The 23,826-nt window shown below is 43.8% G+C and overlaps 1 protein-coding gene and 1 non-coding gene across 2 annotated transcripts in view; both read left to right on the plus strand.

Annotated features, from left to right (window-relative positions):
- Positions 1–23,826, plus strand: part of LOC144673028 (uncharacterized) — a 135,664-nt gene that overhangs the window by 72,193 nt on the left and 39,645 nt on the right. Inside the window, 6 exon segments of the mRNA XM_078535025.1 lie at positions 1,163–1,349; positions 7,301–7,369; positions 11,055–11,147; positions 13,725–13,777; positions 15,236–15,401; positions 18,615–18,692. Of these exon segments, the coding sequence (XP_078391151.1) occupies positions 1,163–1,349; positions 7,301–7,369; positions 11,055–11,147; positions 13,725–13,777; positions 15,236–15,401; positions 18,615–18,692 (646 nt within the window).
- Positions 12,169–12,242, plus strand: trnan-auu (transfer RNA asparagine (anticodon AUU)). The gene has a single exon. It is a non-coding gene; the product is annotated as a tRNA-Asn (tRNA).

Here is a 23,826-nt window from a genome sequence, read left to right on the forward strand (position 1 = left end):
ATAACAGTAAACCTGGGATAGACTGGTTCGGACATCGGAAAGACGTGAACTAGAGACGCTCGTGTAGAAAACTGCATGGAGATAGCTCTTAGTCTGGGCTATACTGGTGGTTCTGTATACAGCTGTGTGTTACCAATAAACAGTGACTGTTCAACAGTTGAACTTTCTTCGTAAGACCAATGGACAGAACTCTTACAACTTGGTAGCAACTAATGACCGAACCCAGAACTCAAGACAAGCTGGGGAAAGACCCCAAAATCTGAAAAACTAAAGGAACCACATCCTGACCTGACGAATTCACCAAAACTGAAGAGAGCAGATGAAGATCGCCTAAGAAGAAACCCCATTGCAGAACTGGAGGCTCAAGGGCAGAAGAGAAATCCACTGTGTAGCTGAAGGACTCCAGCAGAGCCCGCCCCGGGCATTGTGAATCCCCATCCAATACAGAGTCAAATAACCGAGCCAGGTCGCAAGGGTGAGTTAGCTAAATAATATTTAAAAATAGGTACAAAGGCTGAACGGGTCTTTAAAAGTATTGAGGGAATTAATCAGGCAGAACAGTCCATTTCTTCAGTCACCGCCCCCAGCCCGAGTCCAGAGTCGGCGGCCTAGAACCGTTGAAATAAAAACATTTGACGCCTCAGTAAAAGACGGAAATCCCCTTTGATCAATTGAAGACTCTACTCTGGGAAATTCGCGAGAATATCCAAACGTTCGATTCAAAGACTTGCTGCAAAGAAAATAGATCACTTTGAGGTCGGGACGACATCGCCGCTGGAGCCCGCCAAAACCCCAAAAAGCGCGGGGTGAAGTGAACTAAACGGTTTCTGCTGATCCATCTTTAAAAGTGCAACAGCAATTAAATCTGAACTCCCCTCTGCTGAAAGAAAAACAGCCTTGGATAATAAATCAGAGCTAACAGGTCGATCTTTGCTGATCCAAGGGGCAATTCAGGCACAGAATTGGTGGCGTTGGCGGGCATTTTTAAAAGATATACCATAGCTTTAGGGTTAGATAAGGAGACACAGGTTGAAGAACTGAAAACACTTTTGTAAACAGAAGGTCCGATAACCGATGACGTCATTGTGAGCCAAGGAATAAATGAATCTCCGGGTAAATTTGAAGCTGTTCTGAAATCTTTCGATACCTATTTTGATTTAAGTGGGAATACAATTTTAGTGCGAGGAAAGTTCAACAACAAGTCCAACAACCTGGAGAGCCCATTGGCATCCTGGACCTGGTGGTGTCCGATAACGGCCCGCAATTCACTAGTGAAGGCTTCACTCAATTCACCATCCATTACGGATTTCAGCAACTTAACTGCTCCCCAAATTTTCCACAATCAAATGGTGAGGCGGAAAGAGGCGGCCCACCATTAAACCCTCTTCTGAGATATAGAAAATACGTCCCATAGACGCTTTGAACATTGAGATCCAACTTGCCTCAGTGCAACAGGCAGGAGCTGTGCAATGTCCCGCATAATCTTAGTAGAACTTAATTCTCCTAGTTTCTGTTACCAAGCTGAAACTGTTTACATTTCGGCATATTGTTTTCCACCTGCCCTGTTCTTTCCCACACACTCAGCCCATCCATCTCCCTCTGCAAATTTTCTGCGTTATCTCCAACACACACTTTCCCGTCACTTTTCATCGTCAGTAAACTTGGATACTTTGTGTTGTAAGAGTTCTTTTCAGTAGGTGTTCAGAGGCTTGTAATGTTGAACAATAACCGTTTGTTGGCAACACATAACTGTATGTGTGTGTGTGTTTGTGTGTGTGCGCGCGCGTATGTGTGCTTACGTGCGTGTGTGTGTGTGTTTGTGTGGTTGTGTACAAACTATAGGCCAGACTAAGAGCTATCTCCATGCTGACATCTACTCAAGTCTCCTGATCATGCCTGTCCCATGCGCTAACCTGTCTATCTTAGGTATACTGTCATGTCACTCTTTCTATCACGCTGTGGGCAGTGCTGTTCTCCAGTCTCACATTAACTCTTGCTATGCCGAACGTACTCGCAGTACCGTTCCCTCCACTCTTAATCCAACATAATTGCATTACAATATTTTTTACAGCTACCCTTTCTCCTTCTTCAAGCCTATGACTTTATAAATTCAGACGGTCTGGAGGCCTGACAATTCTATCAGATCTCGTTCTGGTCACATCTGGAGGGTTGTAGGCCCAGTTGTTTTGGGCCAGCTTTATTGGTTTGGAGTTGAAAAATCAGAATATCCTTTCTTTCTGGCACATTTTTTAAATCATTCATGGGATTTGGCAGGCGGCTGGCTAGGCCGGTGTTTATTACCCATCACCAATTGCCCTTGATAAGGTGGTGCTGAGCTGCTTTACTGAACCGCTGCAATGGATGTGATGTAGGTACACCCACTTGACTGTGTCTACCTGATTAACTTAAAAGTATGATAGGAGGTTCTTCTCAACAGATGAGGAGTAGAATCATGTTCCGGCGGATTGTACCTTCTGGAGTATGTAACAGGTATGATCTTGCTTGATCATCACCTCCCCAGTCTATGATGCCCGCTATTTCAAGGTGCCTGGTCCAAACCTTGTCACTTCTGTTTAACTGGAGCAGGTTCTTGGTGCAGTATCTCCTACTGTAGGCAGAATAGTGCATTCTCGGTCCTGAACTTCCTTCTGATCCCTGACTGGCAGAATAACATAGAAATCCAGCCTACCAGGGTTTCGGTCTCCTTACCAAAGCAAGGGCAGCTTTCCCTCACAGAAAGGACAATGTATCTTCATTGGACTGGTTCATGGGAGGAGATGATTGTGTGTGAGGAGGGACTGTTTAAGGTAGGCCTGTACTCAGATGACCGGCCTGCTTTGAAAACTTTATTTTCAGTAAGATTTGAATCTCAGAACACTCCAGCTTAGAGAATCACGGGAAACACCAGAGTCAGGAGCTGCGACAAGAGCTCCATCATCTCAGTGCTGACCAGTAGCTCCATTCAAGATCCATCTGCCAACTATATAACTGCAGCAGCTTTAACAAAGACTATTCCAGCTTCCACTTCCTCAACTGCTGGTAACATACTTAGCATCAGATCGCTCCTGATTAAGAATTTACTGGCAGATCACAGAGTCACAGTAGCATAAGGTGTCGACAGGGGTGCTTCAGAGTCGCCTGAGTTCTGGATCGATGTGATATCGTCCTGTGATAACGCTGTAAATGTAAATTATTCAGCACCGGGCAGAGATGACAATAACCTCACACACTATCCTTATTACAGCTCTGGTGTGGAAGGTGGAGGCACGATTTAAGTTTCTAACTTTTCACAAAGATACGGTGACACTTCATCTCCGGCCGCCATCTTATTCTTGCTCCACCAGCTCTATGTTTATTCATCTGCCAAAGTGATTTTTACTGACGTGACCCCAGAATTTTATCTGCTTTCATTTTATGAAGGAGCACAGTTTGATGTTGAACTGAATGAGTCACAGGCATCAACCAATATTCTCTGGGTTATTCGCTTCCCACTTCACAGGGCCCAGCCACTTCCAGTGTCACGGGGCGAATGGATAAAATGAAAAGCAAACATCTCTGCATCAACCTCTCTGTCTCTTCTCCAGCTCTCTCTCCCTCGATATCACTCTATCTCTCTCTTTCCATTTTTCTCCCTCTGTCTCTCTATGTATCTCTCCCTCTCAACACCCAGCATCCCCGCCCCCCTTCAACCCGTCTCCCTCTCTCTCTCTCTCACACACGTACACGCGCACACACGTACACGCACACACACGTACACGCGTACACACGCGCACACACACACACACACACGTACACGCGCACACACGCACACACACGCACACGCACGCACACACACGTACACGCGCACACACGCACACACACGTACACGCGCACACACGCACACACACGCACACGCGCACACACGCAAACATAAACGCACACTGATGCTTACACACTTTCTTCCTATTCTGGCCCAAACGAATTGAAACGAAATATTTTCAGGAAAGCCACAGTGACAGCCTTTAAAGAGATTGTTTGGGTGCAGTCGTGGTTCCTTGCCACGATTAGGAAAGGATGTTCAGACAAAACCAAAGGTTTTCGATGAGGAAATATGTATCGAGCAAAATGAAAGAAGTAAAGGCTGTCAGATTGTTTTCTTTTATTCCTTCACCTGATGAGGGCTTGCTGGCTGGGCCAGCCTATATTGCCCATCCTAATTGTCCTTGAGAAGTTGATGGCGAGCTGCCTTCTTGAACCGCCGCACTTCCTGTGGTGTAGGTACACCCACAGTTCTGTTAGGGAGGGGGTTCCAGGGTTTTGACCATGTGACAGTCAAGGAACGGCGATATATTTCCAAGTCAGGATGGTGAGTGACTTGGACGGGAACGACCAAGTGGTGGTGTTCCCATTTATCTGTTGCCCTTGTCCTTCTAGATGGTAGTGGTCGTGGGTTTGGAAGGTGCTGCCTAAGGAGCCTTGGTGAATCCCCGCAGTGCATCCTGTAGATGGTAGACACTGCTTCTACCGTCCGTCAGTGGTGGAGGGAGTGAATGATTGTGCGTGTGGTGCCACTCAAGCGGGCTGCGTGGAACTGGACCGTATCAAATTACTTGAGTGTTTTGGGAGATGCACTCATCCAGGCAAGTGGGGAGTATCCCATCACACTCCTGACTTGTGCCTTGTAGATTACAGACAGGCTCTCAGGAGTCAGGGAGTGAGTTACTCGTCGCGGGATCCATAGCCTCTGACCTGCTCTTGTAGCCACAGCATTTATATAGTTAGTCCAGTTCAGTTTCTGGTCAATGTTAACCCCCAGAATGTTGATTGTGGGGATTCAGTGAAGTGCAGTCGGACGTCAAGGGGCGATGGTTAGATTATCTCTTGATGGAGATTATCATTTCCTCTCACTTGTGTGCTGTAAATGTTACTTGCCACTTGTCAGCCCAAGCCTGGATATTGTCCAGGTCTTGTTGCATTTGGCCATGGACTGCTTCAGTATCCGAGGAGTTGTGAATGGTGCTGAACATTTTGCAATCATCAGCGAACATCCCCACTTCTGACCATATCTTGGACGGAAGATCATTGATGAAGCAGCTGATGATGGTTCGGCCGAGGACACGACCCTGAGGACACTACACCGCAAGTGAGAACCATGGAAAATAATAGAAAATTCATTGGGGAAGTGAAGAATAAACACAGGTAGAAAAGGGAGACTGGGAGAATAGACTAGCAGATTTTTTTTTTTTGCCCTATGGATATAAATATTAAAGGTTGCGAAAACAGGAACGGGCCGAATAGGGACTAAAACGGAATTTCGCGCCTGGAGCCAGAGGACTTATATTGTGTTTGCCAAGAAAGAAAAACGCTGGCAAAGGCAGAGTGAAACACAAGATGGTTGTGAAATTGGGTGGACGACAATTGTAGATAGAGGAGGCATTATAAACCTGGTTTTAATTAAATATTGATAATTCACCAGGATTGGTTCAGGGGCAGGGTGTTGACGAACGTAAATTTGGAAATTGCGGAGGGCAGTGGGCCACAAATTTCCAATCCTGCTTAGTTTTAACGGACGATGCTAGAGGATTGTAGAATTGCAAATGGTATACCATTGTTCACAAAATGTAGCTAATTATTTGTAAACCACACACGCACCAGTTTAACCTCAAGTGGTGGAAGAGCTTTTGGAAACGATATCCAGAGACAAAATGTATTACCACACGGATAAGTGCGGATTCATTCAGGAAAACATGTCTGGATGTGTTAAAAGCAGTTAGCGTTCAGTTAACTTGATTGTTTTGGGATGAAGACTGCCAATGGAGAATGGGCACCAAGTCAGCTGAATGATAGGAAACAAAGAGCCGTGGTGAATTGCTATATAATGGGATTCTCCAGCCATCAGCAGTGTCATCAATGCTGTTCTTCTTCAACATAGGACCGAGGCGTCAACGTGGAGGGCACCATTTCAAAACTTGTGGATGACACAAAACTCAGAAGTGTTGTAAAATTCAGAGGAGGATAATGATAAACTTCCAGAGGACAGAGGCAGGCTGATGGAACAGATGGCATGAAGTGAAATTTAACGCGGAGAAGAGTGAAGTTGTACATTTTTTCAGGGAGAGCGAGGAATGGCGATATAAGGTACACTAGTCAATGCTAAATGAGATGCAGGAGCCGAGGGGGCTGGAGAAATGTCTTGAAGTTGGCAGCGCAGGTCGGGAAATTAGTTAAATTACTGACCGGCGATTCAGAGCAAAATCAAGTGGGTCACTGACTGTGCGGTGAATTTTCAATTCACTCCCAGCATTCGGCGGAGTTGCAAGGAGAGGGAACTGGAAGATCTTTCTACCTGGCTTTCATTCAGAGATTTGTTGTGTTTATAGCAAATATGGTAACAACTAACCAGAATGAAAAATAATCCAACTGCAGTTGTCATTTATGCGTTGATCTCAGTGCCAGCTTGTGGCAGCACCGCTTGACAGAAGAGAAGACAACACTGTGGAGAATTCTCACTGCTTTCCGCTAGTATTTGCGCTGCGCTGAGTGTCCTTCATAAGAAGTGAAACCGAGTTAAATTTAATTCAAAAACGTTGTACAGCGAAAGCGTTGGTTTCTCAGTTAGTGAATTATGTGTCGCTGACAAATATCTGAGCTATGACGTACATTTTGCAATATCGGTGTTTTGTTTCATTCGGACGTGGTTTAAAGTAATTCGCAATAAATTATTACCCTGTTGTACGACGCTTGTAAAGCACATAGAAGCAAATGATTTTAGTGCCTCCAGCTGAACAGTCGATGTAGAGACAGACATTAAGCATGTGGAGAGTACACAAAGAGCTTATCCAGTGAGCAATGGGCGTATTTTCTAGGTGGTGAGAAACAGGGGACCGTAGAGAAGCAAAAGGATTTCGTTCTACAGGTACAGGGCTCACTAATCGCCAGTGCACATGCACAAACAATCATTTTAAGATCTGGACTTCCAGGCTGTCATATCCGAGGTGCCACTCATTCCAATAGATAGTTAGACAACTGTCTTAAATCTGCAGCTACGCAGATCTATGTAACAGACGGAGTGGCATAAAAGCTACAAGCGAGTTTTGTAATGCAATATTGTGAATTGCATCCCACTATTTTGCTGTGAACATGATTCTGGGGCCGCAAATGCATTAGGAATTCTTTATCTGTGATGGTGCTGCATGACGGTGCGAATTGAGGATTCTCAGGATGGTGCAATTGAAGCAGGAGATCAGGCAAAAAGTTCGTGAATTATTGAGAAGTTGTGAAATACATAATACACCTGTCCCTATTTCTCATGTTCCTCCAGACGCTACTCAGAGGAAGCAGCAGGATTACATTAACCCTGGAGTGGAAGCAGTGCTGATTCCGGAATTTAGTAGGTCACTTTAGAAGTTCAGTTTTGATAATTCTAGATTTGTATAATTATAGGATGGGTAAAGCACAGAAGGTGCCTGTCCGTTCTGTGCTGCTTCTCTGAAGGAGACGATCACCTAGTGTCAATCCCTCGACGTTTCCTGCAACTTTCTTTCGTTTGCAGGGCTTCTAGCTGTTTCTAATCTCTTGAGAAAAGAAGAATGAAGGGTGGTTTGATCGAGGTTTCAATCTTGTTAGAATCTAGTGTGAGATTAAATGGGGAGAAGCTGCTTCCACCGGCGTTAAGAATGGGGTTGAATCAGAACATATTGTTGTCACTGATTCACAGGGATAGTGTCTCGGCCAGCCAAGGGAAAAGCCTGGAAGAACCTTTCACACTTAGAGTAGCTGGAAATCTGCAAATAATTCCTAAAAATCATCGAGAACGCCACAATTTCGAGAAGAAAGTTTTTTTTTGTTGCAAATCGAAGAAACTTATACGTCTCTTCTGTTCTCTTGAATCATTCAGCATACTTTGCTCTTTTTTCCCGACATTTCAATGGGACTGTACCCTTTGTCCCAAAAGGATGCAATTGGATATGGACTGGATCCATGGACCTTCAGATTAAATGTCTGATGCTGTACCGACTCGGCTATCCGGCCTCCATTGAGCATGTTTCCCATAGCAGCCTTCACTGTCTAACTAGAGTTATTACAGCATCTATTTTTTCCATTCCCTTCTTTGTATTTCACCCCCTACAACGCGTTTCCCTCACAAACAGACCGGCAGCGTCACTTTGGCTTCATTTCACAAACCTTCCAACTTGCATCAACTATTCGCTCCTAACCAGTGGCGTGAGATGTGATGATTGTTGTTATCCTGGTCTGTGCATTAGACCTTCAAAGGTTTGAAGAGTGTATTCATTTCAGGGAGCTATTAAGTTGCAGAAATTGAAGGGGGAAGCTCTAAAGTCACAGGGATGGATTTCACGAGTGGGTAAATGATTTGTAATGGTGTTTGACGTGGGAAAGTGTAATACCATCCCCTTGAAATCAAGACAGCTCATTCGGAGTAACGTTTAAATAGTGTGAAGCACTAAGTGTAGGTATCTAAATCGATCTGCAAGCCTGAGAGCATTGATTAAAAAGATTCACCATGCACCCCTCTCCACTCTTTCCTGCATAACGTGCGGTAACATAGATCAGTCAACATCTTCCCTTGCTCTGCTAAACCCGGAATAAATCAAAGTGCTTCCTTAAGTAAACACCTCCAAAGGTAATATTGGTCCATTCGGGCTTCTTAATATTGGCACGTAAACCCAAATGCTTTTTTCGGGCTTTGTTACGTTGATGTAAACTTCATAACATCTGCCTCCAGTTGATGTCTTGCTGGGTTTTACTGATTTGGTTTTGTCACGTTTCTATCTTTATTCCATCATGTTACTTTCGGACGGTTGCAATGCAGCTATTCACAGCCCCACTTGGACATATCCTTTGTTTCCTTTCGATGCCCATTACAACTCTCTATGGATTTTACATCAAGAAACCTTTTCCCTCCTTCCCTCCACCCTCACAGACATTCGCTTTGTACATCCCGCCCCTTCTTCCTCTCCACAGGATTAACATTTAATATATTTATATCTTTCTTCACTTCTGATGAAAAGTCATCGACCTGCACAGTTCACTCTGTTGCATCCACAGGTGCTCCCTGACGGGTTGAGTATTCCCAGGATTATTTTTTAATATTCCCAGCAGTCACGCTGCATTGTTTTACTGTCTGAAAGGTTGGTAGAATCAGATTCAATCTGAATTTAAAGGGAACTAATTTACAGAGTGACGTGGGAAGCTTGATTGTGGAACAAAATTGACAGTTCTTTTCAAGAACGGGCACAGAGTAGATGGGCCGACAGGCCTCCTTCTGAGCTGCAGGATTTGATGAATCACGTCTTTAATTTTTGCGTTGACCGGGAGATTAGAAAATGGCTGAAGACGTGAAGGTGATGACCGAATGGTAACAGGTAATTGTCTGATGTTGTGTGCCGAACATGTAATACATGTAAGAGGATTTCAAGCACAGCACAAGTCTATAAATTACTACTATATTATCTCCTAAAACCCCTAATTAACCTCGCTTCCACTTACACTCCCGTTAAGGAAACAGTAAAAACAAATATATTTAAACAGCCCCCAGCAAGTCGACACAATACCCTGGGCAGAAGTATTCAAAGTGGCTATTCCAAGCTTCGGTCTGTGTAGACAGCAGGCTTAATGCACAAATACTGAAGGCTGTTTGCACTTCCCGTCGACCTTAGAATGCCTTCCCTGCCATCGTTCTCCTTTATAAATGTTTGTCTTTTTTAATGTAAACCTCATTGTTCCCATATGTCTTTGAAACTTACCTTTCTCATAATATGAATCATATTGCTAATCATAGTGCTAATATTATCAGGAAAATTTGGAAAAATAAACATGCTGATTGCTTGCCTTCTCACGCTAGGTGTATCATCCAACCATCTCTTTGAAATTAAAACTACTGTGATATACCTAAAACTGCAAATTCTGCTCACCTCACATTCTAAGACCTCAGCCATGTTTTCCCATTTAGCATTTCAAACCTAGATTCAGTTGATGAGTCAAAGACTCCAGACCAGCTGTTTCCAATTCAATTACATCCCACACACACTCACAGAAGCTAATCAAATCCCACTATGTCCTACCTTTACAATAAATCACAATAATGTTACGAGAATTATTGTGCGTTCGTGACATCTGGAATTCCCTCCCTTAAGCTCTGACCCCCTTTACCTCTCTCTTCTTCTTTCAAACACTCGTTCAAATCTAACCATTTGGCCAGACAGTTCGTCATTTTCCTAAATACCTCCTTGTGAAACTTCGTTTTAAATGTTGGTATATAACGCTCCTTTCAAACACATTGGCAAGGAGAGGAGTGGGGAGTTTGTGAAATGCAATAGATACATAGAAGATTCTGCTGTGTTGTTCAGTTGAGCGGGCTTCAAAATTAAATTGTGTGGATCCGTTCAAAGTTAATATATCCCTCCGGTCAGAGCTCGGGTTATGGAATATTGAAGAGGGTCACTGCTGAATCTGGGATGGCGAGTTTTATCTAACGTTGGCTCCCATTTTTAGCAGCAGATACCACCGGCTATCCACGTTCATCATGCCGGAACTCCACCATCGATTTGTAATTTGGTAATTTCCATGAGGTGACCAGGACTGCACACAGTTCTCAAATTGTGGCCTAACTAATGATTCTTACAGCTCCACCATAACCTCCCTGCAAGTATATTTAAGCCTCGTCTAATAAACGAAATGATTCTACTTGACTTCTTAAACACCTCATCGGCCTTTCATGTAACATTCGGGAATCTGTGGAGGTTCGCTCCAATGTCCATCACTTCCTCTAAACCTCCCAGTACCCGCTTCATTAATTGTGTATTCCCTGCGACCTGTTTGAGTTCCCCAGCTGCATTACATCGCTCTCCCCCGGGTTGAATTCCATTTGGCATTTTTCTGACCATCTAACCAGTCAATTGATATCTCCCTGCTATCAAACCTCCACACTATCAAACACAGCCAGTTTTCTCGTTGCCTAAAAACTTCATGAAGATTCCCCCTATATATTTCCAAATAGTTAATATGTGCCATGAAAAGCGCGGCTAAATATACATGTGGCTTTTTTTTTTCAGGAGAGAAATCTGGTTGGTACAAATCCATCTCTTCAACACCCTTAACGCTGATGTTTTCAGGATTCACGTCGGTGCTCGGGCGCTGTTTTAAATGTAAGTTCTCCATTGGCTCTGCCATGCAGCCCGATAAACAAATTCCAATGATCTTTGCAGCAAAACAGTGCAACGGATTTGAAACCTTTGCATTATAACTACACGCCGTTGATTGGTGACACATAACCGCCTGGGCTCAGAAATCAATGCCGCCCCCGTCTAATTCCAACCAATCCCGAACGCTTCCTTATGAAGACAGCCAGAAGAGGGTAAACCCGAGGCAAAACAAGATTGAGCTCCCCCCACACTGTTGTTCTGCGGATTGTGAAGCGGCGCTGGTGTATGACTGTTAATCAGATAAATACATCAATCACAGCGGCAGTTGACCTGTTACTTACCGCTTTCCCAACTTGCTCTGATCGCCTCAAGTCATCGATTGAGAGCCAGGCGGAAATATATTTCTGTTCCCTGACATTGCAACTCCCGCGAATGATAGCATCAAATGTAAATTTCAACAGGCACTCGGTAATTTCTCGTTGAAGCCCCCGCCGTGAGTTTGCCCGATTGTGAGCAACTTCCTTCCAATTCGCCATGAAATCCACACGCTTCAATTCCTACATCCTAGAGATGCTGCAACATTTCCACACTATTTTTACTTCAGTGTTTGAAGTGCTTATATATTTTATATAATTTAGCATCGTTCCGAAGGCAATTGTGAATGAGCAACTTGCACTGGTCATGCGCGACATGCCCACACCCCATGAAATAAATAGAAAAGAGATTGCATAGATACCAGCCTATTGACGGGAGATTTTGCAGCTTAAGGTTTGCTTTGAGCAGATTATTTTCATCATTGACAAGAAGGAGAAGGTATCTGTAGCTGAACAGCTTTGTGAAGATCGGATCATTCAGCAGCTCTGGGAGAAACATACACTCACAGCTCGCTGGTAACCTGAACTTCCAACTGGGCAAATCCGGGAGTTCCAGACTGTGCGCGATCAATCAGCGAGGAAGATTGCGGAATCCTCCGCTCACTGCCTGTTGAATTTGAAAACCAGATACTAGTGGGATTGCACCAAGTGGCCGGTTAGCTGAGATGGTTAAAGCGTGGTGCTATTAACGCCAAGGTCGCGGGTTCGATCCCCGTAAGGGCCAACGTATTTTATTCGACTTAGAAGTAATTAAAGCCCGGACCCGGTTCAGTTGTTATTCCTCCGCTGTCACATGGAAAGAGCGTTTCGAAAAGTTCTTCTGCAGCGTTGCAGGCTGTGTTTTTTTTCCATCCATGCTTCTTCCTTCTGGAACATTTCTGCCTCTAGTTCTGACAAATCCGTCCTTCTTTTAACAATTCTGTGCTACAAATTTGTTGGCGACAAGACAACAAAGCTTTGCTACTGCACAACGGAACACTTGCAAACGACGCTCTGCTCAGCATCTCTGGGGCAAATATATCCTTACAGCTCCCTGGTAACCTGAAGCTTTGACTGGGCAAATACGAGAGTTCCAGCCTGTGCGGGATCAGTCAGGTAAGGAAGAATGCTGAATTCTCCACTCACTGTTAGACTGAATTTGAAAAGCAATTGATCAAACTAGGAACGTGCTGCTTGGCGACCAGTTAGCTCCGAGATAAAGGCAAAATTCTGCGGATGCTGGAAATCTGAAGCAGAAACAAAAAATGCTGGAAAAACCTCGTCTGAGTCATACGGACTCGAAATGTTAACTCTGTCTTTCCCTCCACAGATGTTGTCAGACCTGCTGAGTTTTTCCAGCACTTTCTGTTTTTGATCAGTTAGCTCCAATGGTTAGAGGATGATGCTAATAGCATTAAAGCTCACGGGTTCGATCGCCATTGAACAATGGGACATGGGAAATGTGTGGTAATTCTGTCCCTATTCCAGTTCAGTTGCAGTCCTGCTACTGTTCCATAGTTCGTGGTTCAGTTGTAATTCCTATACTGTCACATCCGAATGGGATTTCGAATCGGACCGTGTTCTCCTGCCGCATCGCAGGTTGAGCCTTTTTCTCTTCCACACTTCTTGCCTTTGGAAAATTTCTGCCTCTTGTCCTGACAAACTGTCCTTTTTCACACTTCTGTGCAATAAACCGGTCAGCATCATGGCAACAAATATTTTCTCCTGTACAGAGAAACACTTGCAGACGAGCAGTGACATCGCTGTTAACTGTGCCCATGCCTGCCGTTCACTGCAATGCTGCAGGCAAATTACCTCGAGCCAATTTGCAAGTGTCAGTGCAGCCAATCGTACTAGCCTACCATAAAGTGATTGCATTGAAGCTATCAACAGCTCTCTACACGACAAAAATAACTCGTTTCACAACAATTTCACGCAAATACTGCATCTGTCAGCAAAGTCTATCCATTATCAAATTTCTCAACAGTCAGTCAGCTGCTGGCGAGGCCAAAAAAACATTTGCTGCTTCGAGATATCTTTTAAAAAAGCAGCACAATATACTCCTAATGTGTTGTTAATTATTCTCAAACATGACCGGAACGAAGTAAAATACTGAACCGCGCAAAGACTACTTCATTGCTGAGCGACTTGTAAGCGACGGATAAACTAGGTCCCTGAGAAGCCAATGTTATCCCGTCTAACTTGTCGTAATTCCAATCTCTCTCAGACATTCTAGTGACGAAGACACCCAGCAGAGGGAAAACCCAACGCAAAATTACTGTGAGCTCTCCCCACGGTTTAGTAGCTTTGCTATATGACTGTTACTGGGATAGCTTTTTAAATCACCGAGGGCAGTCGGCCTGTTATTTGTTCTCTTATTTACTGGTTCCGCAACTTGCTCCAATCGTCTAAAGCCCTGATTGAGAGCCAGGTGGAAATATCTTTTAGTTTCCTGCACTTGCAACTTCCCCGGCTTTTACTACCAAATTTAAAATTCAACAGGCATTCGGTCATTTCTCGCTAAAGAACCGCTCATAATTCGTAAAAACTGTGATCGTTTTACTTCTCATTCGCAATTCAGTTCCAATTCCAAGCTTCACTTGCATCATCCTGAGGACAGGGCAACATCTCAAAACTAATTTTACTTCAATGTTTGAAGTATTTTCATTTTGTAAAGTTAGCAATCCTTCTCAAGGCAATTTCGGATGAGCAACTTACACTGGTCGTGGAGGCATATCCATATCTCATGTAATAAATAGAAAAAGAGAGTTTGGATAAGATATCAGCCTGTTGATGGCGAGAAGGTTTTCAGCTTGAGGTTTGCTTTCGGCGGAATATTTTGAGCATTCAGAAGGGGAGCGTTGAAGTTGCTGATCAGCTTTGTGAACATCGGAACAATGAGGCAGCTCTGGGGAAAACACATTCCCTTCCAGATCCCTGGTAACCTGAAGCTTTCAATTTACAAAGACGATAGTTCCAATGGTCCGGCTGGTGCGCGGTCAGTCAGCAAGGACTGAGTGTCGATGGTCCTTGGGTCGTTCTTCGGTACCATTCCAGACACAGAATCCGAGTGACCACCGGCCCCCTGCTGCCTTGATACTGTCTCAAAGAAGTGTACAGGAAGGATATTGAGCGTATATTGTTTTCATGCTTTGAAAAAGTGTCTGCATGTATGACAGGAAAGAATCAAGGCGCATAATACTCAGTCGAAACACATCTGAACATTCCCTCTACATACTGTGATATTTATCTGGCTCTCGCTATCACTGATCTCGTTTCCCTCTTTCTTACGGCGAACCTGTTGACAATCATGATTCTCGCCAGATGAAACTGCGGCCTTTTCAAATTTATCTGTCTATATGGTGTCTGGAAACAGCAGATCTACTGATCACGTTCTTCATATATTAGAATATCAAACTTTCAGCAAAGTCTTTACACATTCATTCCTCTCCAACACTGTCATCGTTATGGCAGCACCAAACTTTAAATTGAACAGGCACTCCGTCATTTCGCGCTGAAGCACCCGTCATAAGTTGGCACTGAAGTGGCCGCCTTACTTCTCATTCGCAATTTAGCTCCATGTCCAATCTTCAATTGTCACTGTCATGGACAGAATTTTAAGGCAAAGTATGTCACTGTGAAAATTGCTACAGTGACCATAACAGCGGTCTCTGTGCTGATCTATTGGGAGAATTTGCCATTTTGATTTGCTCAGGAACACAAATGTTCATTTCTCAGCAACTGAACAAACTGCAAAAACGGGTGATCAACAAACTGATCATTAACAATCTTCACTCGGGTTCCCGCCCTGGCGTGTACTTTGTTTCCATCGTCTTCCGGGGTAGTGGACTTTTCCCATGTTTTCAGGTGAAGTTCCAGGCAGCAGAATTTTGGATGAGCACAAGTATGTGTGGGGTGGAAGATGGGAGGCCGGCCAGGTGAACACTGGAATAGTCAAGCCGAGAGTGAACAAAGACATGGGTGAGGGTTTCAGCAGCAGATAAGATGAGGCAGGGCCGCAATTGGCCGATGTTTAGGATGTTCAAGTACTGAGTGTTCATCTGATAACAGCCTGTCAGTCTGTCTAATATCATGTAGTTATATCAGAGATATTAGGTGTAAAATGGATACAGCGTCAGCCACTATTGTTCAATATTAGGATTGTTACTGTGTCTGTATCTCTGGAACATTATGTCGCTGCGGGACTTTTCACATTTCACTGCAATCAGAAGCTGAACAAAATGTCCCAGAATGTGGCCAAGGACTGAGACCCTTTAAAGCTGAAATTAGCCCCTTTAGCTCGTCCAATTGGGATAATTCCCTGCAGGATATTTGCTGTTCATGAACCATTAATATCAATAATTCCTGTCACTGGGTTCACTGAGAGGGATGAAGAGTCAGTGAACAGACCGGAGTGTCACAGTTGTTCTGTTCCTGACTCTCCCTCTCCCGGTCTTTTAGTGAGGACTCGGTCTCCCAGGGAATGTGTTGTCTCCAATTCCGCCCGATTTCCGTCTTTTAACACTGAGAGAACTGACAGCTGTCAGTAACTCCAGTATCGGGATCCTGGTAAGTTCATTGTGGTTCAGTGTTTAGACAACACAATAACAAACAAGGTTCACAGAACATATCATAACTCAGATTCAGGAGGGGATCAGATACGTGGGCAATCTGCGCTCTCTACCTTCTGATTCAGGTTCCTGAACGTTGCGGAAAAATAAATGATAATTCTGGAATTGTTGATGTTGTGGTCGTATTAGATGAGGCGTTTTACTTCCCTGTGTCGTGCAAGATTATCAGAAGATTGTAGGTTGGAGTCCTGCAATTTGTCCTATGTTCTTTTGACGCAGATAAATTGTCGTGTACAGAAGTTCTCGCACTCTTTGTGTGTAGAATTCTTTTTTCTAATTCCCTCGGTAAAAACCCTGACTTTAACTCTTTGACGGTGGCACTGGGTCCGAGATTCCCAGTCAGCGGGAATAGTTTTGGGCTGATCTTACTTGTTCAAATTTACCAAAAAATGCATCGAATGCCTCCTGCAATCATGGGGAAGGATCTCGGTAAAGGGACAGTCAGTGCGTTCAATGTAGGGGCTGAGCTCTGGTTTGATGTCGGGAATTGAAGAGGGTTAGGAGTGAGTTCAAAAGACAAACAGATTTGCAGAGGAAGAAAACGGAAAGATTGGCGACGAGGAAGAAAGAGGAATATGAACGGTCTTCACCATCTTTCAAATTTTATTCAATGAAAGATGAAAAGAGAAAATAATCTCTGTGCCAAGGAGCTGCTGATAGTGCGGAGAACAGAAAATAGAGCTGGAATTAGGAGAATCATCGTGTTCACTGAGGGAGAGGAGATGGGATAAGAAAAGAAAAGTTGCGAGGGGGCGTGGATGAATGGCTGGATCCTGAATAGCTGCCGTCCAAAAACAATGGAATTAAAGGGAAAAAATAAGTTTAATAAATTAATAAAATGGTGGCAGATGTTATAATGTAAATTACTCTATCATGTTAAAGTCACTGTTTACAAGATACTCGTTGACTGTCAGATTATTAATGAATTCTGCCTCGTTAGTCATTACTAAACCGAGTGTGGCCGGCTCCTCTCGGTTTTAAAATACCTTTTTTCAGCAAACTGTCCTGGGTTCAAGCTAACAATTCACTGATATCACTGAAATTCCGATTCAGCCTAGTTTTAGTGAACAGGCAGAGTCGGGTGTTCGGACACATAGGGAACTGTCGGCTGACTGTTGGTGTGAAGGGCCTTTCCTCTCAAGGAACTTTAATATTCCAGGATCTCTAAAAACTACCGCTGTTCCTAAATTTCTGAGACGAAATCTGCACTCTCCCCTGTATATAAAACAATGCCCAAGACATTTCCATCTTAAGAAAGATAACGCCTACTCCCCTTCGGGGAATTGAACCGCGGTCTCCCGAATAACAGGCGGGGATACTAAGCACTATACTAACGAGGAACTGCTAAACTTCAGCACAGCGTAGAAAAACCTGGGGTTAACTTCACTCAGTAACAAATGAAAATGCTGAAGTGGCAAAATGTGGGACTGGAGGGGGCTTCCATTAGTTGTTTCCGAGACTTCTGATTGAAGTCGCTGTTGTTCAATTGCTGTCAGGAACTTATGATGCTTAATAACCCACAAATTGAAATTTGTAGAATGAAAGAAATTAAATTGTCCTCCGATCAGCACATTCATATCGTGAAGCATTCCTCTTCTGTGTAGTGTCTCGGTTTATCAATGGGAAAATCTGACCGCCAGTGAGATCCGCGGATGTAATACTCACACCAAACTTACAGGGAAGTTGTCAATATGGGGAATTGTCAGTGAATACGCGGCACACGCCTATGCTCAATAATGCGCACGACTGAGGAAAAAATGTAAATTCTGCACCTGCAGTGAAAGTCTAGGAAAGTTCGGAGACAATGAAAATATCATCAATTCAGGTTATCTGTTTTGTGGCAAATCCTGGCAAAATAACACTCCTTCTGACCCCATTTTGGGACTTTTAATAATGATAGGGATTTATTTTTCCTCTTGAAACATTTCCCGACCAGGAACCCGATGAGGGGGAAAAAAAACAAATGTTAAAATGAAAGGTGAATATATTTATGTTCACCCTGCAGTGATGGGGGAATTCCCCCCGCCCCCCGTCATTATTGTGTCCAGCCTCCTGCTGGGCCGCCGTCTTGCATTTGTGCAGCAGTTGTTTATTATTCGGTTCAGCTCTGTCTCTCCCGTCACTGGCTCTCCATCCTGTCGATGGTGCTGTCTCATGAACTCCGAGAAGGTAACGCATTCGCTTATTAAAATCACAAGACAGAGGCTCTCTGAGTGAAACATTTGGATCGAGGCCAAGTGTTTAGTTCACCACCCAGCAGCTCCTGGGAATTACCTGCAATGCATTCACTTGCTTTTTAAATGCCTGGTTACTGGTTGATATATGCACTCATCCTTGACTGTCTCAATGACCTTCAAGGGTAAAGGCTTCCTCCCGTCTGCTGTAGAAGCTGCGCCCCTGCAGCTTGAGTTGTGCAGGACATCACTAGTGAAGAGTGCATGTACCAGGCGGCTTATAACCAGGTTTCTCTTTTCTAAATTTTTCAGAGTCTCCAATTTTTCTGATGCTACAAAACACATTTGACGATGTTGCAGTTCCACCTTCTCGTGCCCAGGGTTCTGAAAGTTAGGGAATTAATTTGAGACCCTGGTAGTCCGATGGCTGCAAATGTCTGTTGCTGCTAAAACATGATGGGATGTGAAAATTAGACAATGTGCTTTCATTTCCTGAGTGAATTGTACTTGCGTCAAATCTCCTTTCCCACTCCCATTCCTCAATCCTGCCTCCAGCAGGTATCCTTTTTGTGAAAATGGATTCTTGAGGGCCCTGTAACTTTGTAATTTCGGCATTCATGTGTGGTTGATTGGCAGTTACCCCCTGAGGTCTGCATAATGCTAGGAATAACTGCTGGTCTGTTTGTAAAATATTTTTAAAAATGTTTCAATGATGGACATTGAACCATCGTAAAGAGCGAGTCAAAGCCTGATCGCTGCGATTTCTCATTTAATTTCCCAACCTGGTGACAAGAATCACTCGTTGGCATCGATCAACCTCAAAGCTTCGAGGCTGAACTAGACAGGCCACTATATGCCTTACAGAGCGGGTAGAACAAGGTCTTTCTTCATTCTCTCCGATGTAACATCCCTAACAAGGCCGGCATCCCCATCCCTTGAGAAAGGTTAAGAGTCAACCACATTTCTGCAGGTCAGACTGGGTAAGGACAGCAGATTTCCATCCCTAAAGGACATTTATGAACCTGATGGTTTTTTTTACAACAACCGATGATAGTCTAATGTGAGTCAGCATTATTTAAATTAGTTTTATAACCCAGAATTTCTTAAATGATTGTAAATTCGAACAGCTGACGTAGTTGGATTTGAACCTGCGTCCCCTGAGTATTAACCTCCCTGGATTATTAATCCAGTCACATGTCCAGAGAAAAAGGCCAGTCAATTAATGTAGGCCCCAGTCTCTCTGATCCACTGCTTGTGAGCATATTCTCGGGAAAGTCGAGGGTGAGAACATGATTAGACCTCTCAGTTTGACCTAAGGTCACATAATGGAGGGAGGGTTCCACAAGCACTCACCCACTTCTCATTTTCAGACCTGCTGTCAATTGCCACTGTCCATGCCCTCCAAGGGACCAAAAATGCCCTGCATGAGATGTAGCTTTCCAGGATTCATAGCTTCAATGTAAAGAGGAAACTTGCAGATTACTTTATCTTGCTCTCCAGACAAATCCAAGGGCTATAATTTCAGAAGCCGTGGAGGGGTCCGGGGAACGGGGGCGGGGTGGGGGGGATGATCCACGTGAATTTCACTACATTCAATATCAGGATCTCTATTCACACAAATCTGTTTTCAGGTGCCTCAAACAATTCATCATAATGTGCAGGGACCCGGCAATCACACACTGTAGAGGAAGCTGCTGATTTTCGGGGGGCAGCATGGGACAGAGAATTCTTACCCAGCTTGTCACACAGAGGACATGCTCGTACCTTGGCCCAGCTGTTCAATTAAGCCCGCGGTCTATCGTTCTCTACACACAGGATAACATTCTCCTGTCTCAGGGCTTCCATTTCAGTCTGTCACATTCGCTGTCTCACCACTGGAATGTCTGGATCTGTGTAAAGTGGTGTTCGATCTGCGATGCTCGACTGCGCATGTGCATTACCCACCAATGTAAGTTCAGCTGTTACCAAGTGAAGTCCAGCAGAATGTGGCTGTGAATACAGCTGTTGAGGGGCTCTGTGTCTTATTGGCCTGATGTGGCTGTTATCATTCTGACTGGGGGTTAAACGTTGAGTCTCAGCCTCCTGCTGCCTTTCCTCCTTCCCTCTGGCTGCCTCACTCGGCTCCTTTCCGCTGTCACTGTACAGAGTGTCGGTTTTCACTAATGCTGAGCACTGCTCGGTGCCACTGGTGGAGGATGATACGGTCCTGGTGGGAGATGGTTCCTCCTCCCCTCATCCTCCAGCTTGGCCATTATCCCTGCAAACAGGAATTCACCAAGGCTCCTTAGCCAGCTCCTTTCAAACAAACCACCACGACCATCTAAGAGGACATGTGCAGCAGCGACATGAGAACACCAGCAGCTGAAAGTTTCCCTCCAAGTCACTCAACACCCTGACTTAGAAATATAACACCGTTCCTTCGCTGTCACTGGGTCAACATCCTGGAACTCCCTTCCTAAAAGTACCGTTGTTGTACAAGGACTGCGGCGGTTCAATAAGGCAGCTCACCACCACCTTCTCAAGGGCAATTAAAGATGGGCAATTAATGCTGGCCTACCCAGCCAAGCCCACATCCCGTAACTGAATAAATTTAATTATTGGTAATCAATTCCTGGAGTTGCACTTGGAACCAGTGTTTCTGGCTGAGTCCAAAAGACCTCACATCTACTATTTTAGAGGTTCTATATAAACGCGACTTGATGTAGTTATTAATAACACTATGACTGATGGAAATGCAGTGGTGAAGTGGGAGATTTGAAGATGTAGGAGCTCTAAGCAAATGAGTTTGTCATATCATCCCTTAATCTACTCTAACCTTCTCTCCCCCTGTATTAATCATTTGATTCCGCAAATATTATTAAACCTATGCTTTGTAGTTAAAACTTTTAGTTCCCGGAAGTATTTTCTTTCCAACCATGTGGCGTTGTGAATCGTTGGTCTTTAGCATAGCTGGAATTCAATTGTGCCTCAGTTTAATAATTGAATTCAAGCCTATTAAAGCATGACATACAGGAAACGTTCCTTACTTCTGACTGGGGCTTGGAGGGAGGGCGTGAGGCTGCGGGGTGCGGTGGGGCTACCGGTATGTAGCGGGACCACTGCATTTTCAAGATTGAGATCAATAACCTAGACATAGGTGTGCAGGGCATAATTTCAAAATTTGAGGATGGTGCAAGACTGGAAATATTGTGAACTGTGAGGCGGATAATAATATACTTCAAGAGGGTATAGGTAGGGGAAGTATGGAACGGGAAGACACAAGGCAGGTGAAATTTAATGTACAGAAATGTGAAGTGATACAATGTGGTCAGGTGAACGAGGAGCGGTGACATAAAATGATGGTCCTGATTCTGATTGGATGCAGGAGCAGAGGGACGTGGGTGTACAGGTGCATAAATCAGTGAAGGTGGCAGGGCAGTTTTAGAAAGCAGTCCTTCGTCCTGAATACTCGGCTTTATAAATCAGGGCATAGAGAACGAAAGGAACTAAGTAATTAACCTTCATAAAATTCTGGTTCAACTTAAACGAAGGTTTTAGAAAGAGTTCAGAAAAGATTTACGAGAATGATTCCAAGGATGGGAGACTTCAATTATGTGGATAAATGGGCGAAGCTGGGGCTGTTCTTCTTCGAGAAGAGAAAGTTGAGAGGAGATTGGTTAGACGATTCGGGTGGAGAAATTATGGTCATGTCTTAAATTGTGTGGAGGTATAAAGCAAATTATTCCCTATTGCATAAAGAACCTGAAAACGTTAACTCTGCTGTCTCTGTTCACAGAAGCTGTCAGGCCCGCGGAGTATTTCCAGCATCCTCTGATTTTATTACAAATATCTGTAAGGACAGCTGCGGCCAGTCTGTATGGTTCAGAGAGAGGGAAGATTCACCCGCCCCCCATCCCCCTCCCATTTCTTCGTCGCTTTACAGAACAAACCCTGGTAGGAGTGAAAAACTAGTCATCTTTCGTTTCTGTGGCCTGTTTTGCGGGCAATGATAATTGTGCAAGACGAGTTCACCGTTTACGAGCTCGATGCGTCACTGCAGGGTTGACAATGAAAATTATATTGACACAGAAATTGTTACAGGCGTCACCTCCGATGCTCTAAATCCAGTAACAACTTCTGCAAACGCAAGTTAAATTCGGATGACACTCGCCACTCACAATGGCTTTGGTTTATGGCAGGTAGAATGAAGAAACATCATTTAAATGAAAGAACTAGTGACCGCTCGCTTCTTAAACATAAGGTGTCTTTCCATCTGGTTACGAGATAAAGAGAGCAGAGTCCTTGAATTAACTGCTGTCAAATGCCAAAAGTGGCTGCTTTACAACAAATTTACCACATTTTAAGTGATTAGTCATGATTGAGACACAGGTGGGTTTTGTGCTCCTGCCCGCTATATCTTCGATAACATTGATTGTTATTGGCAGATTGGTGCATCTTCCCCTTGCATCTGCATTCAACTGTAACAACCACATTTAGCTCCCCTCTTGAAAGCGACCATTGTCCTTCGTAAGACAATTGTACTGAGGTGAATTATTACTGTTTTGTTCGCTGTCAACTGGGGAGATACATAATCGATCTATCGCCAATTGGAAGCAGTAATATTCTCCATAGCTTGACTTTTCAATTTGTGACTACGCTTTGTGTTCAGTTATAAGGTGTAAACGTCAATATGAACTGTGCATATTCAAGGATAAAACGGTTCCTGCTGCATTAAGTTTGAGCGAGGAATAGATTTATCTGACCTATTAGCATTTTTTTCAGTGATATGTCATGACACCCTTTCATTCTCCAAGCGCAGTTACAACCTAAAAGTATCTTTTCATTTTCCTTATTTCTTTTTGTTTATGCCCAAGGGTACTTGTGCCATGATACTTGGCCAAAGCATTATAAATGCTCCTAAAGTGAAATAGAGGATTGTAGGCAACATCACTTTCATATAATAGGGGCTTTCCCAATTTTACCCAGAGTGCTGATTAAAATATTAACTCCGGCAATGCAGAACATTACCTTATCATCAGGCGACCGGATTTCGGAAAGAAATAAAACAAAACAAGAAAAAAAAATCCTTGGAGGCACTGGATCACCCCCAACAATGTGCCAGGGATGTTATCACGAATTACTTTGAGTACAGCCCTCCGCAGTAACATTATAGTGTTACAGCTAGAAATGTTAGAATGATTCTCTGCACGGACACAACTATTATTGCTCGTGTAGGGGCTTCCCCAGTGATGCTGCGATACTCGATATCTGAAATTTAAAGGTCAATGCTGACCATTGCCTGAAAAATAAACTCTGATTCACTCTACGCTGACGCTACAAGATCTCCTGAGTATTCCCAGCATTTTACAATAAAATTTGGAGCAGGGCATACAAATGTTTGAGTGGAGTTTTCATGAATAATGATAGGTTAAAATCAGCACCGATAATATTCTAAATTTTCCTACTATTACTGTTATAGTAGGTAATGTCTAGTACTGTTGACTGACAGCAAAAGCATAAATACACGGACATATCCAGTATTGTT

Source organism: Cetorhinus maximus, unplaced genomic scaffold (genome assembly GCF_964194155.1).
Source record: "Cetorhinus maximus unplaced genomic scaffold, sCetMax3.hap1.1 HAP1_SCAFFOLD_204, whole genome shotgun sequence".
Lineage (NCBI taxonomy): Eukaryota > Metazoa > Chordata > Chondrichthyes > Lamniformes > Cetorhinidae > Cetorhinus > Cetorhinus maximus.